The sequence below is a fragment of the Lissotriton vulgaris genome, chromosome 2_1 (genome assembly GCF_964263255.1).
Source record: "Lissotriton vulgaris chromosome 2_1, aLisVul1.2, whole genome shotgun sequence".
In the NCBI taxonomy this organism is placed as follows: domain Eukaryota; kingdom Metazoa; phylum Chordata; class Amphibia; order Caudata; family Salamandridae; genus Lissotriton; species Lissotriton vulgaris.
Genome location: NC_141687.1, coordinates 885522878 through 885548650, shown reverse-complemented (window position 1 = coordinate 885548650; position 25773 = coordinate 885522878). Strand labels below are relative to the sequence as shown.

Here is a 25773-nt window from a genome sequence, read left to right as displayed (position 1 = left end):
TAGTGCATTCTAAAATGAATCCAGCATTGGCCCCTATACAAACCGAATCATCCCCCAGGATTTGTTAAAGAACTACTATGGTTTCAACCTGGGGGATGTTTGTGTAGAGGGCTTCAATATCAAGAGTAACTAGTATTTGAGAATGTTTATCAAACATGAGTCCCTCAATGATATGAAACATATGAGCGGAATCTTTGATATAAGACCGCTGGGCTTGTACTACTGGTCTTAAAGAATTGTTGACATATTTACTTAAGGGTTCCAAAGGGGAACCGATGCAGCTGACAATAGGTCTAAGAGGGGGGTCCTGTTCACATTTATGGACTTTAGGTAGGCCGTAAATAGCTGATATCATATCTTAATTTTGAGTTAGAAATTTATATTAATTATCTGATTATGATCTATTATTTAGAGATAGTACATTAAACAATCTGAATATCTTTCTTTTTTGCCCATTTCTTCAAGATCCTAACTTTAGAGGAGCGCAGTGACAAGGGCATAGAAACACAAGAGGAACGTCAGGGCAAGATGCTGCTGCACACAGAATATTCTCTGCTTTCTCTACTGCCCAATCAAGATGGTGTCGTTCATCACCACGGACTCTTCCAGGTAGGACAACGTTTCAGTCTCTGATGTTGGTGATTTTCATGTTCATTCTATCCTTCTGCGGTGTTTTATTACATTATCATACTGAGCACAATCTTAACGGTTTATGCATAGTTAGTTTTATATTGGATATGATCACCATTTGTATAGGTGCTGTTTATACAGTAACAAACAGTGACAAAAAGTCTTACAGATGACTAGTAAAAGCGAATTAGAAGATAGCCGATGACATTGAGTAGGTGCCCATAGATATAGGAAAAGTGTGGTGTTTGGCATAACATGGGAATGACTGGATACATTGTGTAAGGGAGCAATGGGGGGGATAGAGCAGATGCTGGAAGTGTGACGAGTATCAGGAGAGGTATTGGAAAGGAGGAGCAAAGACAGGGTTGAGCAGTAGGGGGGTGATGCTGATGGAGCTAGGGGTTGGAAGAAGAGTGAATTGATGGATGTAACAGTTAAGTTCAAGAGTAACATTGGAGGGAAAGACATTAGTGTGTATCTCTGAGTGATGCAGGGAATTAAATTAACGGTTTAGATATCCATTTACTTGATAAGTAATTGATTAATGGTACTTGTAAAGGGCGCATTTAGCTTGGACCGGCGCAGTATGGAGAAAATGCTTGAGCTGGTGTTTACAAGCTGGTGAACTGCACGTAAGTTCTCATGCTTTCAGTTTCTTCCCATATTTCAAGAGGATTGGATTCGCTTGGATATCATGGGGGATCTCTTCCAAGGGGCGTGGCAAAGCATGCTGCGATGGCAGACATGTTCTGCTGAGGCTCCATGATCGGGCTAGCATATTTCCCACTTATCAGCGTCGAAACTGGCTGACTAACCGATACCCTGGTATCGGAATATGAGATGCATTGAACGGTGAACAGCCAACTCAGCAGTCGAGCGGATCCACTACGCAAACTGTGATTTTAATGATCCCAACTCTCAGCGGCAAGATGGAGCCCGCCCGCACTCTACCTTAGCACTCGAACAACTGGACCTGTGCCGAGGAGTGCACACCAAGAGCGCGAGCCGAAGGAATAGGTGGGCAATACGATGACCGCGGTGGGAGGACGATTCGGCATCGGTTACCGTCAGCAACCCTATCAGAGGAGTGAAAGAGGCCGGGCGGCGACTGGAGGTGGCCCACCATTGCTGCCGCTGCGGACATAAGCTAGAGGACGATCTGAGCTCGGCGTGCGGTCGAGTGGTGCCGGGAAGGACAGCCCTGACATCGGTGGCTACCGGGGTGGTGATACCGCCCTCACCTCTGACCTTGCCACGCCTGACTCCAAAATGGTGTCCGAGAGTCGCAGCGGCTGGCACGAACGATGACAAGACCCTGAACCACACAGTGAACCCACCGCTGCGACAAAGAAGAGGTGAGCGGCTGACAGCCCAGGCCGATTGGCGCTGAGAGCAGCCCCCTACTGCTGCTTGGGCCAATTTGAGCGCTCCCAGAACAGACAATGCCTGAGCTTAACATGGAGGCCTAGGGCTCCACACTACGGCTGCATTGGCCTGTGAATTGCATCTCCGGTGAGGCGCTCAACTCTGCAACCCATATTGCCACAATACCTGTCTGGAATCCATCCCTAGCAGCATACACAGAACTTTCAAAGTCAAACCGTCCCCCCTCCCCCCCCCCCGGCTCCTCCCCCCTCCTTGGCAACACCCGAGCGTTTCTGGTGCAGCTCTAAACTGCGGGGAGGCGGGCTGAGCGTGGGGGCGGAGCAGAGCCCCCACACCCCTTACTGTGCCAGTGCATGCTCGTCTCCTCGCCCTGCGCACTTTTCAAGACCAGCGAAAAAACTAAAAAACGTACTGGGGCGCCTTATATGCAGAGGCTCTGCCACGCGGTCTAAAGCCAACAGCATCGCTTACTGTGCGGGGGCCCTCCCAGACAGCGTAACTGGGAATCAGAGGGCCTCGCAACACACAACAGTACCGGAGACTGCACCGGAGAACCTGCCGAATACCCGGGCATGGACTAAAACAACAGCGACTCAGTTGGATCAATCTATCTCGGACAAGCTGGAGCAAGTATTGGCAGCCATCATGCACTCCAGGGTGTCTATGGAGGAGTGACTTGGCACCCTGACAATGGACTTTAGCCTCAATCGGGATGATCATCGTAAACTTGCCGACAAAGTAAAGGATGGAGAGAAGATTATGGCCGACCTGCAGCCCACTGTCAAGACACATCAGACAACACTCCAAACCGTCCTGGGCCGCCTGACCACCATGGAGGAGCGAGTGGATGATTTGGAAGGGCGCTCGAGGCGCTGTAACATCCGTGTGCTGGGACTCCCAGACGGAATCGAGGGTGCGAATCTGGTGAAATACATGGAAGCATGGGTGAAATCTTTCACTCCTGCGGCTAACCGCATGGCATTCTTCTACATTGAAGGCGCTCACAGGAGACCTCGACGATGTGCTTCGAGCCGCCAGACAATCGAGCCCCCTGCATGTAAAAAATAAACAGATTGTGATCTTCCCTGACTACACACGCGGTGCAGCAACAAAGATAATCATTGCTAGAAGTGAAACAACGACTGCGGGCGAACAATGTATAATAATCCCTGCTCTTCCCGGCCCGGCTCAAAGTTATTCATAATGTGTCTGCCATCTTCTTCGCAAACGCTGAAGAGGCACACGATTGGGTGGATCACAACTGCGCACAATAGCCCAGGGCAGAGACCACGCAATGCCCAAGTTTCAAAGCGCCGCGATCCAAGAGACTCAATCCGAAGCAGAAACTCAACGATAAAAACATTGCACTAGGGACCCAACCCCAAGAATCTCCGGGCCTGGAGCAAATTATGAAGGAGCGACGAGAGGTTCTGTGAGCAGTGACGGAATTACAGGCCTCCTCACCGGCAGAAGACACAGATCGAGCTCCACACCTCTTCTCTTCGAAGGGAGAGGATGACCGTGACTGAACGCTTTCTCGGGTGAACTCAATCACAACCCCGAAGCCCCCACCACCCCCGCCCCCTCCCGGTTACCCCTCAGACGGCTGATACCATGTTTGATGGACAAACTAATACCCTCTCGGAATAAGGTGACCCGGCTGGGAATCCCTTAATGGCCTGTGCTACCAAGACTTACCCTCTATGCACACGCAACACATGCCTGATCAAGCACAGTCCTGACGACAACCACTGATCCTGCAAATGTCCGGTCGGCGGCCCACCTCGCATACATGCACTGCCACCCTCACATAATACTGTTGAACTCTCCTCTTCTATGAGAGTTGGTTTGGACGTATCGCCACCAGCGATAGGTCCTTGGTATTGGGACTGTTTCCTAACCCTAGTTAACTGTTCATCACCCCCGTTCAGTTTAGTCCATTCCCCTCATGGACCTAGACATAACAGGGGGACTGCATCACGCAAATGGACAACATCCCACCTCACATATGTTTCACACTGCTAGGGTGATGTCGGGCGCTGTGTTCCAACCGATACACGCCGCATTAGTACGCCCTGGCAACACCAAATGGCTATGACAATGCAGAGTGCAGACATCATTATCTGAGCACTAAACAGCAGGGTCCTCCATACACGAGCAAACGTTACGCCGTATACTCATGTACGAAACGCCAGAACGCAAAAATCGCGTTCTTGCAGGAGGCGTACCTCCTCACATTGGAAATTGGTAAACTACAGTCCAAATGATGCGGAACCATATGTGCCACGACATACTCTGCATACGCACGCAGGGTGCTGATTTGGGTCCGACCAGACATCCCATTCCAGGAACTCAGACGAGTGGTGGACAAGGAGGGGCGGTATGCCCTGCTAGAAGGACTCTTGGATGGGCAATCAGTATTCATGGGCAGTATATAAGCCCCAAATATCGAGCAAGACAGGTTCTGGGACCACCTCACAGGTGTTTTATCCCAATTTGCTTCCAAACCATGGATATTAGGGGGCAAATATAATTGCAGACTAAATCTTACCTTAGATCGATCCCATCCCCACCCACTCTCTCCAGCCCACAAGCAAACGCAACAGTTGAAAGCCTGGGTCACCCAATGAGCACTCATGGATGCATGGAGAACGCGTCATCCACAAACTCTACTGTATTCATTTCATTCCCTACCACATAACTTGCGGGTCTGACTACCCAAAATCCAGCACACTGACTACTTAGGCCGGGTAATTTCTGACCATAACGCTCACATTCTACGATTACACTGGAGAATCCCTCCACCCCCCAGTACCAACTTGGATACTACCAGTGGGCCTGCCTTACGGACCAAGTCTTAAAACCCGAACAGGAGCAAAGCATACAGGACTACTTCACTAATAACGCAGGAACGGCGACATCTACATTGGTGGAATGGGACTCATTTAAAGTAGTGACCCGGGGAGAATATATCAAACAAATAGTAGCGGTAAAACGGACACTGGAGCAAGCACTAACTAATGCCGAAACGCAGCTAGCCACCCTCACCAAACGAGACGATGCATCCGAGGCGACAGCTGCTCAAGTAGCAAAAGCAAAGACCGAGTACTTGGCCGCCAGCATCGGCCTCCGTAGGAACAACTTTAGGGCATTTGCAACCCAGATGCATAAGGAGCGGGACAAAACTGGCACACTTTTGGCATGGCTAGCCAAACTAGACACAGATGTGAAACACATCACTGAAGTGCTCGACCCCCTCGGAAATCTGGTGCGGTCCCAAGCGGAAATCCTCTTGGCCAATACTACTCTGAGGTATACCGTAGCCCAGCTTCGACCGGGCAGGATGTGTTAGACCACTTTCTCGACCCGTTGACGATCCCCAAAATCTCGAAGGCGGAGAGAACTGCTCTAGACGCAGAGTTACAATCCGCCGAGGTCACCCAAGCACCTCGTGCACTGGCTTGCAACAAAGCACCGAGGCTGGACGGTTTTCCCCTGGAATACTACACAACCTTCTCATCCCTGTTGGTCCCCTGCCTTGTAGAGATGTTTGCGGCCGCGCTAGAGAAAGGAGAAATAAGATGATCCCCTCAGAGAATCATTTATTGTAACCTTCCCGAAGCCAAATCGCGACCCACAACAGCTGGCCTCATACTGTCCCATCACACTTCTATCCGCCGACTGTAAGATATTAGCGGACAGATATAACCCCATCCTACGACCCCTGGTGCACCCAGACCAATGTGACTTTGTTCCAGGCAGAAACACATCCCAAAATATACGCCGCCTATTTCATATCCAGGATCAAGTGGATGCCGTATTACCCATAGCAGCCTGTCTCATCCTAGACCTCGAGAAGGCCTTCGATACCCTCACTTGGCAATACCTGTTCTCGGTCCTAAAACGAACAGGAATCGATCCCACCCTCTTGGCATATACTCAACTCCTGTACACCAAACTAACCTCACGCATCCGCATAGGATGATGCATTTCGCCAGAATTCACGGTGCAGAGAGGCACACGGCAGGGCTGCCAACTTTCGCCTCTGCTCTTCCCCCTCGCTGTAGAACCTCTGGCTATACGGCTGAGGCGGGAGGGGGTTCATTGGGGCATTCCCATCGCGGATACCATACATAGCGTCTCCATGTACGCTGATGACCTCTTACTATATATCCGGGACATTACTGCAGATCTAACACCCATTTGGGCCACACTGACTGAATTCGCTGGAGCCTCCAGGCTCTGAGTAAACTGGGACAAATCCACGGTTTACCCACTGCATCCTAACTTCGCCCCCTGGGATGTATAGATAGGTGACCAAAAATTGACCTGGAGTGCAAGTGCCCTCTGTTACCTCGGGATCCGTCTCTATCACTCTTCTGCTGACATATTTGAAGGGAACCACCGCAGAGCCCTGGCCGGTTTCTGGAAGAACCGCCTGCTAGCCCCGATATGCCGTGTGGCCTTAGCCAAGATGATAATATGATAATAGTCCTGCGGCTATTGTACCACTTCACGAATCTGCCGGTAATCCCACCCTGAGCATTTTTCCGGGACTTTGACTCGCTACTCCGCGTGCTCATATGGGGAATAAGCAGACTTTGGATAGCACTAGCAAAGTTACAACTACCCACCACATATGGAGGACTGGGCGCATCGTCCTTCGAATCGTACTTCTTGGCAGCACAATTACAATGGCTGTCCTACTGGATGGCAGGCAGACACAGGGGAGACGCGACCGGCCAGGTACTCATCCCTGAACTTCGCTGCTTGCTACTGCCAGGCACCAAACCGCGACACATATACCCCATACAAGTAGTGGTGGCACCCAAATGCATGCAATGGATCCACCGTATGTCTTTGCTTCTGCTTGTTGGCTGGCCCAAACAAGAGAATTACTACTGGTGGGAGAGGATTCCGTAATTGAGGTAGAGGAAGGAAGGTGAGCAACCATTGAATGATAGAAGTTAGCCTGGCATTCTGAGTAAAGTGAAGTTATTTAAAAGCTAACAATCTTTTGTGCTCATTGTACCGCTTGTTACACTGCCCTTTTCAAAGTCCAAATAGCTCGGACTCCTGTTGCAGTCAATTTTGTAGCAGATCTGGTAAACCTTTCACTTGGATTCTGCTGGGGAACCTCCGAAATGGGTGTCAGATTCACAACTACTGCCTTTTATGGAAACTGGTAACAGAGTGTGTTGTGAAACTACTGATCCCATAGCAGGATTCAATGTAATCAAAGCAACAATGCACCTAGAAAGCTCCTGTTTCCATGTCTACCACATCAATAATGTGAAAGTACTTAATGCTATGCTGCACACATTTTTGTGTATTGTCTTGAAAACAGAATAAACACATTTACAACAAAAAAGAACTAAGGCAACAATGCAGGATATTAATGATTTATAGAGGTTGTGATCATCCCAAATGCGGTGTCCTGCCACTGAGGCGGGAAGGATGGGAAGGAGAGAGCAGTTTGTGAGTAAGGGGTCACTGCTTAAAGAGGAGGGCCTTTTCTCCTAAAATTTAGTGAGCAAGATGTAGATTTCATAGGAAGAAATAAGGCATTTCAAATCTTATTTGCAATGAACAAAAAGTCCTACCTCCCAAACAAATGTTTTTGTTTGAGAGACCAAGAGAAGTTTTGCAAAGCAAGAGTGAAGTGTTCGAGAAGAACAATAAGGTTGACACCTTGTTAGGGCCTGAGTTTTAGACTGCACTATGACCAACCATAAATCCTTAAAGTGGCTTGTGGTTTTATGGGCATCCAAGGTAAGTCTTAGAAATGAGATATAATTGGTCTGAGGCGGGTAAATTCCAAAAAATCCTGGTTGCTGAATTTTGAATGATCTGAATGCGGCACAAAAGATATTCTAGTAGGCCCAAGTAAAGCTTACTGCCATACGCGAGGTCGTCAGTGGGTGAATAACTTTTTAAGGCAGAGGGGAAGGAATAGAGCTGTCTTTCAAAGCATTCCAAGTAGGTTAAAAAGGTCATAAAAACATGGTTGATCGGGGGACGGGGGAGACGAAAGAGTCTTTGGTGGTCCACAGTGATGTCAAAATAAGTCTTTTTTTTTTTAGATTACCCTGTAGTTTTAATTGAGTGAATAAAAACTAATTGAAAAAAGCTGGAGAGGAGGGAAATTCCTATACTTGTTCTGTGAACCACACAGTCGTAATTTACTCTTGGGTAGATTTGCGTAGATGTAAATGCGATCCAAATAAATAGATAGGATTAACACCTTGGTAGGCCTCTGTTGTTCATCTCAAATACTGTGGATTTTGGGGATGAAATAAAACAAGGTTATCACAATTCTTCAGTATAACAGATGATGCTGTAATTTTGGTTAACTTGGCAACAATTTTACAATTTAGAAGAGGTTTTATTTGACCAAGCATTAGTGAAAAAACCGTATGGTGGGCATATTTTAGGATTTCCTATTCTGGTATGGGGCACAAAGTACCCGATTAATCACCTCATATTCTTCCCTCACAAGACAGAAATATTTGAGATTTAGGTTTATATCCTTCCAATTTTGGAGCTTAAGGGATCATAGAAGTGTGTTTCAACTATTTTAAATATGTGTAGTGTATTTGGCTTAAAATGGTAATCTGGCACAGAGTTGCAGCTATGAGTAATGTTTGGTGGAAGAAGGCTTTGATTCTGATAAACCATTAGGATTTGGGATTGTCACAGGGAGGAAACTTTAAACTCTGTTCTGAAGGGTGCCATTTTCAATAGATCAGGCAGTTAGTGGAATATATCCATAATTTAAAGAATGTAGGGATTAACAGAAATTGGATGTAGAAAGTCTTTGATGTTTTGTGAAAGATTGAAATGTTGATTGCACATTTGCTATAATCATCTGCCAGAATGCCCTTGCTTTCCCAGTTGTGCATCTGCTAAGGCTATATTTGCAAAACACTGAGAGCTGCTTAGCAAAAAAACAGACAACAGTTAAAAAATAAGTGTAAGCAGAAGAAGTTAAAAGATGGAGGACAAAATCAACACCTTAAAGAGAGCATGGATACAAATGCTGTATTGTTTGGTTAACAAAAAGTATTGCAAAAGCAACATTATAGAAATAAAATAAACCCCCTTAATCTGAAAGAGACAATTAGTTATAGATTCCTTACTTTTAGAACTACCCCCAGGCGTCAGACAGAATCTGTAGAATTTTTCGTCAGCAGTACCCCTGCGCCTCGGTCGGCTCCACGTTCGTCGTTGGTGTCGTGGTCGCTGGGATGACATCACAGCAGCTACTTAGATGCCGCCCTTGCGTGCTGACGTCAGTCCTTTCTTTTTCCGCGCCAGCCAGCACAGATCGGGAGAGAGCTGTACCTCCAGAGACTTTTTGACTGACTTTTTTGTGATTATTGTCAACACCGTTTTTGAGTATATTGACTCATGGTGCACATTAGGGATGCCCGGTTTCAAGGCTTGCGGTTCCTGCGAAAAGCTGATGTCAATGACTGATCCGAACTGTGTGCTGCCGGACCTTGAATTCGAAGTCTTTGTGGGAGCGGTCCCGAAAGTTTCCCAAGGCCTGGCAGTCTGCTCCGTGGGGTTTGAGGTCTCGGTCACGCAGGAGGTCAAGGGATTGGTCGCGGAGCCACCACCACCACTTGTCTTCGAAGTCTTTTCACTCCAAGTAAGTCGAAGCACAAGAAGTAGTCAAAGAAGCATCGTCGCTCTTCGATTTCTCCCTATCCGTCGGCCGATACGGACGGTGCCCCTCCCTTGGTTCTGCGTGCGGAGCCCAAAGGCTCGACTCAGTTTCCCCCCCTTTTCAGGAGCCGAAGCAACCCCTGTCAACCTTTGAAGCTTTTACGAAGCAATGCATGCCATCTGTGGGAGCTCGACTCTGTCAGCGCGCCTTCGGGTCCCGCCGACTCGGCTGGGGGCCCTGGGCCTTACTCTCTGGCGGCTCTGGCCCGGCAGTTCAGGGTGCCCTTGGATCAAAGCCTGGATCCGGATCGGCGCTGGTCGACCTTCTAACACCTCCCCTAGCGCAGATTCCACCGGCACCACGTCCGCAGCCGATGCCAGTTGTGTCCCCAGCTAGCGTCAACCCTGGCCGCCACCCTGACAGGAACACGGAGCGGGACAGATGTCGACCGACGCCGGATACCTGAGGGGGGTGGGGAGTACTAAGAGGGGTCCCTAGATCTTGGCATGTTGTCTCCTCCTGCGGTGGCTGGGGAGGAGGGAGCTTCTTAAGCAGTGGTGTTGCGTAGGGCTGCCGAGGCTCTCAACCACGAGCTACTTACGGTGGCAGTCAGGACTAACCTCCTGACAGAGGTGCTTACACTGGCAGTGAGCTCTTCGGAGCCCCTGCTGCCGTTCAATGAAGCCCTAACTGATAGCCTTTTGGGCTCCTGTGGATAAAATGATTGTCCGACACCACCGCCCGACTCTAGGCGACCCCACTTTCCTCTCCCAATACCCCACCCCTGAGAGCTTGGTGGTCCAAGCCTCAACATCCAAAGGCGCATTCCCAACTGTACCACCTGATGGGGAATCCAAAAAGCGGGACCATTTTGGGAAGAAAATGTTTTCTTCCTCCAGCGTGGGACTGCGGTTGGTAAACACTGCATGTCTGTTGGGCCGTTACACCCACTCTGTGTTGGATATGGTAGCATAGGTGCTGCCCAGTGCCCGGAGAAGGCCCGGGCCATGCTCTCCCGTGCAGTCGCTGCGGGGAGAGAGGCAACCAAGTTTACCATATGATGTAGAATGGACAACGCCAACTCGCTAAGTAGGACGAATTTAATGTCGGTAGCCCTCGCTATGAGAGACTGGTTTTTCCGGGGATGCTCTTTATTGGCCGTCACTTGTTCGGCAACAAAGCAGACAGCGCGCTAGAGCGCTTCAAGGACTCTTGGGCAACAGCCAAGTCCTTGGGCCTTTCCACCATCTGCCCTGCACAGCCTGCTTTTAGCCCCTTTTGTGGCCACGGATGGGGTGCCCGCTACGTTCCACCCAGAGCCACAGGTCGGCGCAAGCTGCTCATCCCCTGCGCGGCCGGGAATGTGGGACCCGCCGTCGTGGGTCTGGGGTCCAGCAAGCGGGCCAGTCCACCACTGCTCCCTCCGCAGCAGCCTCCAAACTCTCCTCGTCTGACCTTTCAGGGCCACCAATCTCCAGTGGGCGGCAGGATCCGCCATCACCTCCCCCACTGGCGCACCATCACGTCTGGATAGGTGGGTTTTGCAGATAGTCCAAAGGGGCTACTCTCTCCCCTTCGAGACTAGGAGAAGTTCAAAATGTTGACGCTAGCCCAAGTTCTGTCTGCCCTCGACCATGGAGACTGGATGGTAGCGTTGGACTTGCAGGATGCTTATTTTCACAACCCCATCCTGTCAGTCTACCGGCGTTACCTGCGGTTCATGGTGGGCCTTGAGCACTTTAAATTTACCATGCTCCCTTTTGGCATTACCTGCGCCCCTCTGGTGTTAAGGTAAGGGATGGTGGTGGTCACAGCTCATCTGCGCAGATCAGGGGTTCCAGTCTTCCCTTATCTCGACGACTGGCTGCTGAAGGTGGACTCGCCCCAGGCAGTCGTCTTCCACCTCCAGACTACAGCAGACCTCCTGCACTCAATGGGGTTCACTATGAACGTGCCAAAGTCACACCTGCCCCCCCCCCCCCCCATTTCATTGGAGCGGTTCTAGACACGACGCAGTTTCGGGTTTATCCTCCCGAGCAGCGAGTCCGGAATATTCGGGCTATGATTCCGATCTTTCAGCCTCTAATCTGGCTTTCAGCCAGAATGACCCTGAGGTTGCTGGGCTTCATGGCCTCCTGTTGGTATATCATGCCAGGTGGCATATGCGGGCTCTGCAGTGGAACCTGGAGTTCCAGTGGGCACAGCATCAGGGGAATCTGTCCGATTGCGTTTGGATTTCGGAGGGCACTGCACAACAATTGCAGTGGTGGCTAACGAACCAGGATTGGGTCAACGGCAGATCCATCTCCCATCCCCAACCAAAGTACACATTGGTGACAGACACATCACTTCTTGGGGAGGGGGGGGCCACATGGGAGAAGCGGAGATCAGAGTCCTCTGGTCTCCGGCAGAGTTCGGGCTCCACATCAACCTTCTGGAGCTCCGGGCGATCTGTCTTGCAATTAAGGCATTCCTTTCCTTTGTCTGGGGAAGAGTTGTGCAGGTGTTCACGGACAACACTATTGCCATGTGGTACTGCGACAGGTCGGGTGGGGTTGCAAACCCTATGTCAAGAGTCTCTGGACATGGTTGGCACATCAGGTCATGTCCCTGGTGGTTCAACAACTGGCAGGTTCTCTGAACGACAGGGCGGATGAACTCAGGTGCATGATGAATCACGGATGGCGTCTTCACTTGGAGGTGGAGCACGGTCTCATTCAGCAGTGGGGAAGAGCCTTGGTTGGATCTATTCTCCACCGAAGAGAACGCGCAATATCAGCAATTCTGCGTGTTGGAATTTCCAAGGCGCACTTGCTAGGCGACACTTTTCATTGTGAGTGGAGTTGCCGTCTTATATACGTATTTCTGCCTATACCACTTCTGCCCAGAGTGCTGAAGATCAATTGCGACCGGGCCCAAGTCAGATTGGGCATGAAGAGTCTGGTATGCTGAGCTGTTACACATTGCCATCAATCCTCCGATCAGACTGCATCTTCGGGAGGATCTTCTGTTGCAGCTGCAGGGGGACGGTCCTCCACCCGAACCTGTCCAGTCTCCACCTCTGCGACAGTTAACCGCTTTTAACCTTCCTCCTGAAGTTTGTGACGTTTTCTTGGCAGCCAGGCGTCCCTCCACTAAGACAGTATACACCTGCTGATGGAACACTTTTGTGGCATGGTGCACAACAAAGGCTGAGGATCCCCTTTCTGCCACTATTTCTGAGGTTCTCTTGATCCTCCTTTCTTTGGCCCAGCAGGACTCTGCTTTGGACACTCTACAGGGGGACCTCTCTGCAATTTCAGCCTTTCTTAGGCTTCCTGATCAGCCTTCTCTTTTCAAGTCCACTGTTGTAAATCACTTTCTTAAGGGTATTACTCATCTTTTTCCTCCTGTTCCCTTCGTAATGCCTCAGTGGGAGTTGTACTTGGTTCTTACTTACCTTATGTGCGCTCCTTTTGAGCATGTTCAGAACTGTCCTCTCAGACTTCTTACTTAAAGACTGCCTTTCTGGTTGCCATCACCTCTGCTCGCAGGGTGAGTGAGCTCCATGTTTTCTTCAAAACCGCCTTTTCTGGCTATTCATCTGGTCAAGGTCGTCCTAAGAACCAGACCTTCTTTTGTTCCCAAGGTGATTACTTCTTCCACATTGGTCAAACCATCACTTTGCCCAACTTCTTTCCGCATCCTTCTAAAGAGGAAGAGAGGCTCCACTGTGTGGAACCAAAACGTGTGCTTTAATTTATTTGGATCACACCAAGCAATTCCGGGTGGTCTGCTACGTGGGCACCAAAAAAGGTTGGGCCGTGTACAAACAGACCATCTCTAGGTGGGTTTTTCTATGTGTAAAAGCTTGTTATTCTTTGGCAAAGGAGCCTCCAGTGGGACTGTGTATCCAATCCACCAGGGCGATGGCAGCTATCACTGCTTTGGGATGGGGAGTCCCCATCAATTACATCTGTCAGGCAGCTACGTGGGCATCACTGCACACGTTCAGAAAAACATTACTACCTGGACAGCCAAGTCTGGAGAGATGGCTTCTTTTGCCGTTCTGTTCTCCAGGACTTTCTGGTGTGAACTTGGTTCGCAGACCCACATCCGGTATTGCTGGGGTGTCTATTCTAAAGGTAAAGAATATATAACTAATTGTCTCTTTCAGATGAACAAGTTAGTTATCTTTAGTAATGCTATATCTGTAAGAGACAAAGATTAGTTATATATTCCTTACCGGCCCACCTATCTTCCGTGTTCTGCGAACTGACTTCTAGGGTTAATGACCTCCTTTCAGGGTCCTGTTTTGTGCACCAGTGGGCAGTATCTTGCATGGCTTAGCGCTTCTGGCGTGGAATGTTGAGTAAAAGAACTGACTCCCGCGCACAAGGGCGTTGTCTAAGTAGCTGCTACAACGTCATCCCGGTGACCACAACGCCAACGACTAATATGGAGCCGACCGACCCCACCTTTCGACGTGCATGGTTACGGCTGGCGAAAAATTCTACGGATCCTTCTCTGATGCATAGGGGCAATTCTAAAGGTAAGGAATCTATAACTAATCTATGTCTCTTACTGATACATCGTCACCGAAGGTAACTTGTTCTGTGTAAGTACCATCCCCAGGAAAAAATTAGAGTGCCTGAATCTACAATCCATTGTATTGCAGATATTGCACAACGGCATTCTGTAGTTACCAAACAGTTTTTCTAAAAAACAATGTTTTGATGCTGAGACAACTTGTGATAACAATTACTAATAGACAATGTCATTATGTTTCTTAAGTTTAGTATGAAGGTCAATAATGAATTCAACCTACTTGCGTATCATTACTATTAAATAATATTTCATCTGACATTTTACATTGAGGGATGTTCAATCTGTGAAGATGGAATTTCAAGAATTGTCGATTTTGTTTGACTTCTGGTCAAAAGCACATCAGGCTAGTGATTTCATTATTTAAAAAAACACAAAACGATAATCTGTTACGTTTTGGATGTATCTATCTTTGCCAAAATTTACCAAACTCAAATAGGCAGCTGCGCAGTCTTTAGCACTTTACTTTGGTACCAAAAAACATGGACACAGTCAAATAAGGGTGGGGTATGTAGCATGTGCGCGACTGCAAAACAATATTGACGTGTTATTTAGTGCCTAGATTATGCAGATCAGATTCAGATGATTTAGCCATCAATTGCTTTTTAAGCTGACATTAAAAAAAACAATGTGACCCTATCATCCTATGTCTTGAATTTTAATCGCATTACACAGATCGCTCAACTAAAGGTTACCTGAAACCCTTTTCTTATGCTGCATTTCTGCCTTGAGCAGCAAGATTTAGGCTGCCCGGGATAGCATTTGTGAGATGGAAACAAATATTCAATTCTTTAGCAGCTTTCACAAGAGATAGTGGTTCCTGATCTGGGTCTATTTGTATTGGAAAATACATTTAAGAAGACAAATGTGTAGTCTAGAACTGTTGCTCTCTGATTTGAGATGCTTGTGAAGTAATTCAGATCATTTGTAGCGAAGCAGCCATTTAAGTGACTGAGCACAAAACTGTAAAAAATGTAAAAGATCGCTGCTTTTCATATCCGTTCTTGTTTAGAGACAACACTGAGAATAGTTCCTCATTGGATTTTTTGCTCGACAAACTAGTATTCTTCTGAAATATTAGATATTTAAATTGAAGCCCCCCAAAAGTTATATCGGACTTTCCAAGCTCGCTTTTATCTTCTAGAAAGCTAATTTAAGTTTGGCAGTAGTTTTACGTCTAATAAATGAAGTTGAGTGACTATATTAACAACTAATTGCATTGACTTTTTTAAACATGCTGTTATTCGCTTTGTGGTCATATTCTAGGTGAGTGACTGTTCAACCTTTTGCTGAGGAATCTTATGTTGATAAACCGTCTGCTCCTCTACCTCTGCCTCTTGAAGAAAAGAAATGTTTAACAAAATAAGTCTAGGTGGGACAGATTTAAAAAAGAAGAAAAGATAAACGTGTGACTGGCTAAAAGCTGATGCGCATATGGAAACTGAAAAGGGAAAATATATTTAATTGTGGATCTTGGCTCACCAAATTCAGAGGGGGAAGTATGCGATAAAGGTGATTGAGAAACTAAGTAAGGCAGCAGGGGTACTAATAGTGAAATGGGATATAACTTTTAGTGTGAACAAGAAATTGTAAATTTAGTGGTTAGGAAGTAAGGAGCTGAAGAGTGGGAATAGTTAAGGCCAAGGGTGACTAGGTATAAGAAACACAATGCAGAGGGTATGAGGCAAATTTGACTGCACTTATCGCTATATTAGGGTCATGTATAGTTTTAACTTCTGTGGTGCCAAGGACCTGAGGCTCAATACCCTTAAGCCTCCTAGGATAACATATCCCACAACAACAATATGATCCAGCACTCCAAATTGTAGCTTCCTTTTAAGTTCACTCTTCTATATATCTCTTCATCCTTAACACAACTACCATATGATCCAGCACTCCAAATTGTAGTTAAACAGACTATTCAATGTACTGTATACACAAATTCTTTCAGTTCAGCAGGTCTTTTTCCAATTTTCTTTTTTCAAAAAAACTCATTTCTTCATAATACAATGCGACCGTAGCCAACACGTTTCCTCCCATAGGACTTCTTCAGGGCAAAGAGCAATATGATGGCCTTTTATGGATATTATCAGTAATATTTTAACCTTTTTTCATAGATTTATCTGTCATGTATGATCCTCTCTCTCTGGATTGATGCCAGTAGGGTCTTGTCTAGTTAGAACCTCCTCAAAGGGATATCCTATAGTTTCTGTGTCTTCTCTCCAGTTTACTTTTAAGTGATCAGCCAAAGTACGGCGTTGGGTGTTATCCCATCACAATTTGAGAAGGATGAAAAGCCTCTCGTGCTGTATGCCCGGATCGTCTGTTGCTCTTAGCCTTGAAGAAGTCCGCTGGGACAAAATGCGTTGGCTACGATCGCATTGTATTATGAAGCAGAGTTTTTTTTAATAAAGAAAATTGGAATAAGACCTGCTAAATTTATCGAATTTTTGTATACAGTACATTGAATAGTCTGTTTGACTAAAATTGGGAGTGCTGGATCATATGGTAGTTGTGTTAAGAATGAAGAGATATATAGAAGAGTGAACGTTTAAGGAAGCTTCATGATGTTGTTTGAGGTAAACAGTCAATGTTATGAGAATAAAGATCGTAGTGTTTGGGCTTCACATGGGTTTGTTGACAAGTCAGGTCGGGACCTTGAATTTGTTTTGTTCTTCTACCCTGTCACATTTTGTGTTCAAAAGTTTGCTTTTAGTAAAGGGATGTTATATTTTCCCCTACCATCTGCTTTTTTGTGGGTATGGGCAGCTGAGAAATCTCTTTTAAAAAAAGTGTGCCTTATGCCGTCCTGGCTGTTAATGGTTCCAGATACATGTACGTCTAGATAGTGGTTGCCCTTGGCTCATTACCTTTTGCAAAAATGGTCCAGTGAGATTCACCTTGGGCAGTGTGTGGTTGATTATTCACTTTCCTCTGCAAATAAATGGGGAGGGATGAAAAGTGTAACTGGATCAGGTACCAAACCACTTGAAGTCTTGAGCATCCTGGCTTGGTTCTTGGCGGTCTGAGAAGTGTCCATTGAGTCTTTATGCCTTCTTTGTGAGTGTGTGCTTGTACAGATGACTACATGGGAGGTAGCAAGGCCAGCCAGTCCCACTACACAGCATTAGATTGTGACACATTGCTAAGAAAAGGTAAAATTTGATTAGTGACTGCTTATACAGTGATCCTTTTTGTCTTTATTTAAATTTGAATACCTGTAAACTAGAATTACCACACTGTTTAGATGATGATTGATCACTAATGGCAGTTGTACTTTTCATTATGATATTTCTTGTGGTTCTAATTTTGTATTTTCTTGGGAAAACCATTGCATTGATCAATCTTGTTATGGGCACTATTAATAAAATTGGCATTGCTCTCACCAATACATTTTCTACTTGAAATGTTCTACGTGAATACACATTGATGCCTGTAGAATGCCTCCTTCTGCAAGAAGGCTTGTCAAACCTGCCCCCCCCTAAAATACTGCTCAGTGTCCATAGTCAAATATATCTATTACATATGATTTTTGGCACTGCCTCGAAGGTGTTCAGTCTGGTTATCGGTGTGCAGAAAGCTGCTTTGCTAGAGTACTATTGAGATGCCACATTACTGTAGCTTCATGTTGATTTAGGCATAGTGTTCTTTCAGTTCATGATCTTTCGTTTTGGGTTTTTACGTTTGAACCGGTCTCCAGCCTTACGTATGTGGTGTCATTTCACTTTGAACATGTCAGGGCCAGCCAGGAGCTGCAGGGGTGTTTGATGTCCTCACTGTGTTGAGCTTGGAGTTCACTGAAAATTGTAGGTGAGGCATATGGGGAGGATATTGAGTTTGTTTGAAACTGTGTGGTGTTACACTCCAGGTCTCCTGAAGAGCCTTCCTTGGAGCCTTGAATTTGAAGCTTTACCTGGGGCCGCTTAATCTAGACTGTGATTGTCCTAGGTTACCAATTCATTTGAGCCATAACTTACCTCATTGCGACACTGAGGCAAGAGGTAGTCCCAGTGATCAGTAGAATCCTAAGTGAACCACCTTGTTCTCAAATTATGCAGCGTTAATGGAAGTTCAATTCCGTGGAACTCCTTTTGAGAACCTGAAGCTGCTAGTACCGCAGGTTGAAAGATTGGCAAAGGTACACCTTATTCTGTTTGTTACAGTCCTGGGGCAATGTGGATGTTAGAGTAAAGGGTATGGGTCACATGATAGAATGGTTCAAATTTTACCAAAAGTTTCCTTTTACTTTTAATACTTTTAATACTTGGAGATTGTGATTTGCGGTTGTCAACCTTCTTAATAAACTAACCCTTTTGAGGTATACTTCTATGTTCTGTATCAGAGAGCCTCATTTACATTAGAAGGCCCATACCGGTGTGCCCACACTGAAGCACAAATCTGTATATGTACAGTTAGATTTGAACCAACCTGTTGGAACATATCACAACTATATTTTAGGCACAGGATAACTGTTTTCTCTAAATTGATGCATCTCAGATAGTCACACTTGAGGGAATTGGAAATTTCTCCAATCACATTTATTGTAGCAAGGATAAGATATCCTTTCTGTAGAGATTTTACTGACTGCCCTACTGACAAGAATCTCTGTTCAGCTTTTATCCGCCTACATTTGTTTGTGACTATTATTTCATTGCAGATGGTCTAGGTGATATCTCATGACTGTTGCTGGTCTAGTAGGGGTGCGTATTGTTTAATTACAGGAGATGTTTTATTTGCTCTAGTGCTACGAATATCCTCGGCCACCTTTATCGCAATTTGCCCCATTGGGCAAATGACCCAGTCACCCTGTACCTTGTGTTTCCTCCATTCACTGAACACCACAGTAAAGTAAGTTTTCCTAACATGAAATGTTTGTATACTTTTAATAAGTTACACATTTTTGGTTGTGCATTTATTATACATGATGCACATCTTGGTTCTGTTTTAATCTCTAGAGCTTTGTCCTGCAGAACGGTGCACAATATCCCAGATGAGGCACAATTAGTTAGTGGGGTGGAACCTTAAAAGGACATTTTCATTCGGTCACTGTACCAATATATCTTCCTGCAACTATGACTGTTATTCACTTGGTTATTACAGAGCCACAAATCTCTTTTGTTCACTTAAAAACCTCACCTTCATCTTGTTCTTTTGCTAGGAGTTTGTCGTATGTGCACCTTATATTTTATCTGCATTGAACATGAGATGCCATCTCCCCTCAAGTTTTAAGCCCTAGTTTTTTTGTAACTGCTGCTATACAGTTGTCTTATTTTGAAGTAAGCAACGGCTTTGCAACTCTAACATTTCTTCCTGTGAAAAAACATCACTTGGAGAGATGTCAAAAGATGCCCTCTGTGATTGGGAGTGAGGATAAGATAAAAGCTGAAAAGATGGACCTGGTGAATTAGATTTTTTTTAAGTTGTTTTTTACATTTGCCTGATGGAAAGCAAAAAGTCTGAATAGAGAAATGCTGAAAAGGAAAACCACCTAACATGGCAATATTAGGTAAGCTAATCTAGAGATATCGTGTTATGTTCTCAGTTATTTAGGATAGAGTTTGGTTTTGGAGACCTGGGATTAAGCACTTTTTCGACTGAGTGAGTAGTACATTTGAAGAAGTGATGCCCCCAAATATTAGTTACAGATAAGTGTGGGCTCATCAAGGCTACCACCAGTTGCTTAATGCATAGAGTGGGGAAAGCTCTATGGTTTGCCCTGTGGATATAAAAATATATTGCAATGGATCGGTTGTAGCTGTTTTGAATAGTGGATGTATTGCACATTAGCAACTTTTTTCCTTGCCTTTAGTCAGAGCAATTTGAACTAGTTTTTGTGTGAGCCACACTATGCTGATAGATTCTATGTTTGAGTGAAAGAGAGGCTGTGGTTAAGGATATGTTTATCTTTGTGCTGCTACATAGTTTATATCGTAATGGAATTCGTGTTCCACTTACGATCTGTAATTTTGAACGCAAGGGATTGTATTTGGAAATTGACGACAAGGGTTTCAAGTCTCACATCCTTGTATCCAAGCTGGAGTGGGCTTTTCACCCCTATATATTTTGGAAGGGGTGCATTTGTGAAAGACCATCAATCAGAAGAAAATGCCTAGACATGCAAACTAAAAATGCGCTCAGGTACAATGTTAAGTTAAAAGATATGGAATCTCGATCAGCATTTTCTTGGTTCGTTAACAGATGCTTAAATTAAATGCTATGGAAGGTAACATACAAACTTAAGCATTCCTTTTGAAATAAAGTCATTGATGCACATCCCTTTTTTATTGAAAGGTATTAATGCTTACCTTTGTCTAAGGGTTTAAATGAATTTTCCTTTTGATTAAGCTTATCTGTCCCCATGGACCCAGGCTATGAACGCCTGGCTGCAACTGGTTTCCTGCTTTTGTATCCTATTGTTTGTGACTATGCCCCAGATACTTGCAACACTGCTTGCAGCTCTGATGAAAGCACAAGCTTGGGCTCTCGGGACCTTGTAAGATGTATTTTTATATGTGCTCAGCACACCCTTACCTGCAAATGACTCATCCTTGCAGTTCCACTGGAGAATGTGAAGTGGACTGAGAAAAGGAAATTGTATATTTCATCATTTACCAGGTTCAAGTTTATGATCTCTGCTCAAGGTTGACTATCTATGAGGTCAATGGTTTGCAGATAAAAAAGACTGTTCTGAAATGCTTCCAGATACACCTTGTAAAAGTGAAATGCTTTGTAAGAGACTTACACCCCTCTATTGACTTGCACTCCATGGATTGGTAGTCTTTGAAATAGTCTCTCTTGTGGTAACACACCAAATCCTTTCTAGCTCAAAGTGTCAGACATGGCTGTGCGTGCTTTTGTCTGCATGAAGCCACATCGTGCTGCCGAGTACAGCCATGATGCAAATGTTCCCTTTCAACTTCAGACACCGTTACTTATCTGATTCCAATCAAGAGACCTTCAGAGTTTAGTTTTTTTGTTTGCTGCCGAGTTTTGCCAATTTCTTGGTTTACAATCGAACTATGCACAAATATTTCCACCCCCCCTCAATCAGTACCTCCTTCCATTGATTACAGGATTCAAATACTGCTTTGCCTCCAATAAATACTATTTAGCTGATCATACATCACATGTACCGGTTTTAAAATGTGTAGTTGTGAACGCGGTTTCATTTTCATAATATAATAATTCAAAAAAAAATCCAGCTTTATTTGTGTGGATGAAAGCGAGTTAGCACATCCCTTAATGTAAGATTTACCCTTTTAAACTTTACTGTCCCTTCCCAATGCTGTTATCCCTATTTGTTTCCTTCAACATTTGTGACCTAATTTAACCACTTTGCAATCAGCACTGCTCCTGCTTCAAAGCATGTGTTTGCTGCAGTAATAGATCTAGCTTTTAAGTTATCTAAACCTTCCCTACGTGAGTATTTCCATACTTATCTTCCACTAACCCACATGACTTCCATGATAACGGAGTACTTTTCCCCCTCACGATAGTGCTAGACAGTAGTAAAGGGGTCCATATCTTATCCCAGCTCTACAAGGCTTGTGCTGACATCATTCTAGTAAACCGTGACAAGATGCACAGCGCCTGGGAGGCAGACCTGGGCAGCCCCATAACAGACGAACAAAAGGCGGCCTGTTGTGCAGTCACAAACACTGTTTTCATTAACAGCCGTCACAAACTGATCCATTTCACCCCAACTAAAGCACACAGAAAGGACCGACCGAGGCCACATTGTTGTCAGAGATTCCACTCCCCATACGCCGACTTTGCTCACCTTGCATGGACATGCCCAGGCATACAGGCATTCACAAGACTTTCAGCAGTATGATAAAGATACCTATAGTACCTTTACCAGAGATTGCCCTATTAGGTTATGTAATCCAATTTTCTCAGAAAGTTCGTAGGTTTGTTGCTATTGGTTTATTATTGGCTAATAGAGAAATCGCCATACACTGGGGAAGCAGGCATTCACCTAAGATTAGGAGCTGGCTCCATTGCTTGGCATTCTGCTCAATGAAGAGTGAGTTGTAAGCCAACACTATCCCTCCCTCCTCAAGACCTAAAGATATGTGGGGTCCTTTCAGAACCTTCCTAGCCTAACAGCAGCCAGATCCCTACACTCAACAAGAGCAAGGTATTGTCCCGACAGGCGAGGGGTAAAAGGACGCAGGAAACACACCGTTTAAGGCATTAATATGTTATGCAGTTTGCCAGGTAAAAATGTTATTTTGCGACAGGATACAGGGCTAACAGGACTGTCAAAAATGTGTTGATGGCTAAGGTGAATGGTGGGATACTTGTGTCGGGCCGAACAAGAACTACTTTTTTGATGTACATTCAACCTCATGTCCTTAACTGTGCTTGCAAAGAAAACCATGTCAGCTTAACCATGTACTAATGCATATGTCGACATGTGATGGAACTCAGTGCATCGCTTTTGTCTTTTAGAAAATGCTAAATAAAGTTTATATTAAAAAAAAACAACTTTGCTAACCCTGGTACAGAACTGGCAAGATGTTCATGTACATTTTTTTTTAAATAAATGCTTCATTTCACTTGTTTTATCAATTTTTTCTACCCACCTCTTATTGAAGAGGCTTTGACCTATGAAGAAATACGCTTGGATGTTTGTTGTAGGTGTATTACCCTAAGAAAGTCGTAAAACCTTAACAGCTGAAGAAAGCAGATTGGAGTGCCCTGTTGTTCTATTGGATTTTATCCCTGTTGTTTACAAATGTATAGAATACAAACCTGGTCTGCTTTACTTTTAAAGAAGGTAATATGTTTTTGATATTGCTAGGATATTGAAGTCTGGTGAAAGTTTGTAATAGAAACTGTTCAGGGCACAGTTTGTTAAAAGAACACGCAGGACCGTGATTGTTTTGAAGGTGGTCTAAGCGTTTGCGTTCATACTTTTTCAATATAACATTGGGATTTTGGGTCTGAGTGGAACAGCTAAAAGGGGAAATCTATGGTAAAAAGTGTGGTGCAATGGTGATGCCATACAATGAGGTTAAAGCTGGTAGGGTTTCAGCTCTTCTAACATTGTCCAAACCAGGGGTTTAGCCTGAAATGGGATTTTCCACAGAAAACATTACTAAAATACTTAGTTCTCCGACCTTGATTAACCGGTACCGCTGCTGGATAAGTGAGAAAGTTCGCAAAAAGAGTCAGCAAATTGTTAATCAGGATTTGAGGATCTGTAGAAACTTGTGAAATTATAGTCAGATGTTCTTCTCTGAAACATCATAGATGAAAAATTGAAACTACAAAATAACTTTTACCCCAGTAGTGCACTGAAACATTTAATTTGCATCCAATACTGCCTTGAAATATTTTGCTTACATCTGGTTTCTCTTACCAGGACCGATCTTGTGATTTCATTGAAGATTTAGATGCTAATAAACTGGTCAAGAAAACAAAGAAGCGAATTTGTTTGGTTTTGGACTGCCTATGTGCCCATGATTTCAGTGACAAAACCGCTGATCTGATAAACTTGCAGCATTACGTGATCAAAGAGAAGCGGCTGAGTGAGCGTGAAACTGTGGTTATTTTCTACGATGTGGTACGAGTGGTAGAAGCTTTGCACAAGGTAAGGATCTGTGTTTTCTACTCTTTATACAAGAATGATGCTGCAATGGATTATATGTCTTGTAGGAATCGGACTGTCTGATATATATGCCTTAACAATTGATTTCTTCAGCTATGAAACCCTCACAAAGCCACCTTTCCCCCCAGAATTAAACACTGAAGAAAGCAAAGCAATGATTGATGTACTTCTGAAATTTCTGATCCAAAGTCTATTATTTGAAACTTGTTTTACGTATACTTAGTCTGAAATTGGTAAAGCACAGGGTTCAGAAAACAAGCCTTGATCGTCTTTCAGAAATGTTGTTGTCTCTACTTTGTGTTGAGTGGATTGTTTTCATACTTTGAAAGTTCGAGATTCCAGCGTATTTGCACATGCTCTTAATGGTGTTCATGTTAAGTTATTTTTCTCCTGGTAAAAATATTTGATATTTCCACTTGACCTTTTCACTACCACGCTTCTGCATTGAACTAAAAGCAAAAAAAAAAACACTTAAGCACTCCATCTGTTTTTTGGGGGAAAAAACAATGATAGATAATGTTGTTCGTAACTGGGTACCCCCCACCTCCGTTGCATCAGTTTTATTATTTCAGAAAAGGATCCAAATTAAACTCAATTAAATGGATACACCTTATTTAGAAGTCCTTTCAACATTTTCTTGCATCAATTTTGAACCTAGCTTTTAACCTCAAATTCAATTAACCTCTTTTAATGCTTTTGTGATATTAACAATGTAAATATTTTTCACAAAACAGTCTGTCATTTGACTTAACTAGATGGTAAAAACATGCACGTTTTACTCCGTCTGACAAGCTGTATTAGATTGCACATGGATTAAGGGCTGCCGAAAAAATTAAATATTCAAGTTGTTGGCAGAATGAAGTTGTTACCATTGCCAGCCACAGGTGATGGCATTTGAGAAATGTAAAACAGTGGTATGTTATGGTATCATGCATTTCCAGTGTCCTAAGTCTCTAATGTCCAGGAGTTCCGGTCCCACGTCTCTCGTGATAGCTACAGGTCTCAGCTTAGCTGGGGACTCGTGTCAGCCTCGGAAATGTCTGGAAGTCCATGTCTTGTGTCGCAGATTCTTCGGGATCCGTCGGGAGCCTTGAAAATGCAGACCGGCAAGATGCTTCTTTGGTGCCTGTTTGAACAGGGGAGTCACTCCTTGACCCCAAGGGAGATTTCTTCTGTCTTCCAGTCGATATGGAATGTCGAAGGTCCAAAATTTCTGTAACAGTGTTTCGTCCAGGGTAATCTAAAGTTTTAGTGACTCAGTTCCTATACTTATACTAAGTTTAGGAATTGGACTAACTCTAGGGTCCCACCTATGGGAGGACCTGGGGATGGGGTGGTTACACCCCTTCCCCTTTGTCCATTTTCACACCAGAGCTGGGGCTGAGTGCCCCAGCAACCGGTTTGAACTGGGAAATGCATGGGGACACCTTGTGTGCCCCAGGCAGTGTCTGAAAAGCATTCACTGAATGCAACCCTCCCTGCCCCAATACAGTAAAGACTGTCTATGGAGTTGCTGGCACCTCCCTGGACAGGAAACCTATTGTCCAGGCTTCCCCTGCCGGAGTTGTGTCCAGCAGCAGGGGGTCAGACTCGTGTCTGTGGCAGCAGCATCCATTTTGTGATGTTGGGGCTCCGTTTAACTTCTACTGAGTTTACCAGTGTGTACATATCTTCTCCCTCTAGAAGGGTGGAATGCTACCCCGCCACCAGAACTGGCGGGGGGGGGGGGGTAGTATTCCAAAGTGTTCGACACCAAACACATGTTTTGATAAAGCCATTCCAAAGTTAGCATTAACTGCGAGGATTATAATGCACTTAAGAGTATATGGTATGGCTATATCATAGAACAGCTATAAGGAAGGGATTACGAAAGCTGCAGAGGGGC

The 25773-nt window shown here is 45.0% G+C and overlaps 1 protein-coding gene across 3 annotated transcripts in view; it reads left to right on the top strand.

Annotated features, from left to right (window-relative positions):
• STK40 (serine/threonine kinase 40) overlaps positions 1-25773 on the top strand; it is a 401524-nt gene that overhangs the window by 214855 nt on the left and 160896 nt on the right. For all 3 annotated transcript variants that reach the window (XM_086956415.1, XM_086956416.1, XM_086956417.1), the window contains 2 exons: positions 466-609; positions 23643-23870. In XM_086956415.1, coding sequence (XP_086812541.1) covers positions 466-609; positions 23643-23870 — 372 coding nt within the window. The remainder of the gene's footprint in view (positions 1-465; positions 610-23642; positions 23871-25773) is intronic.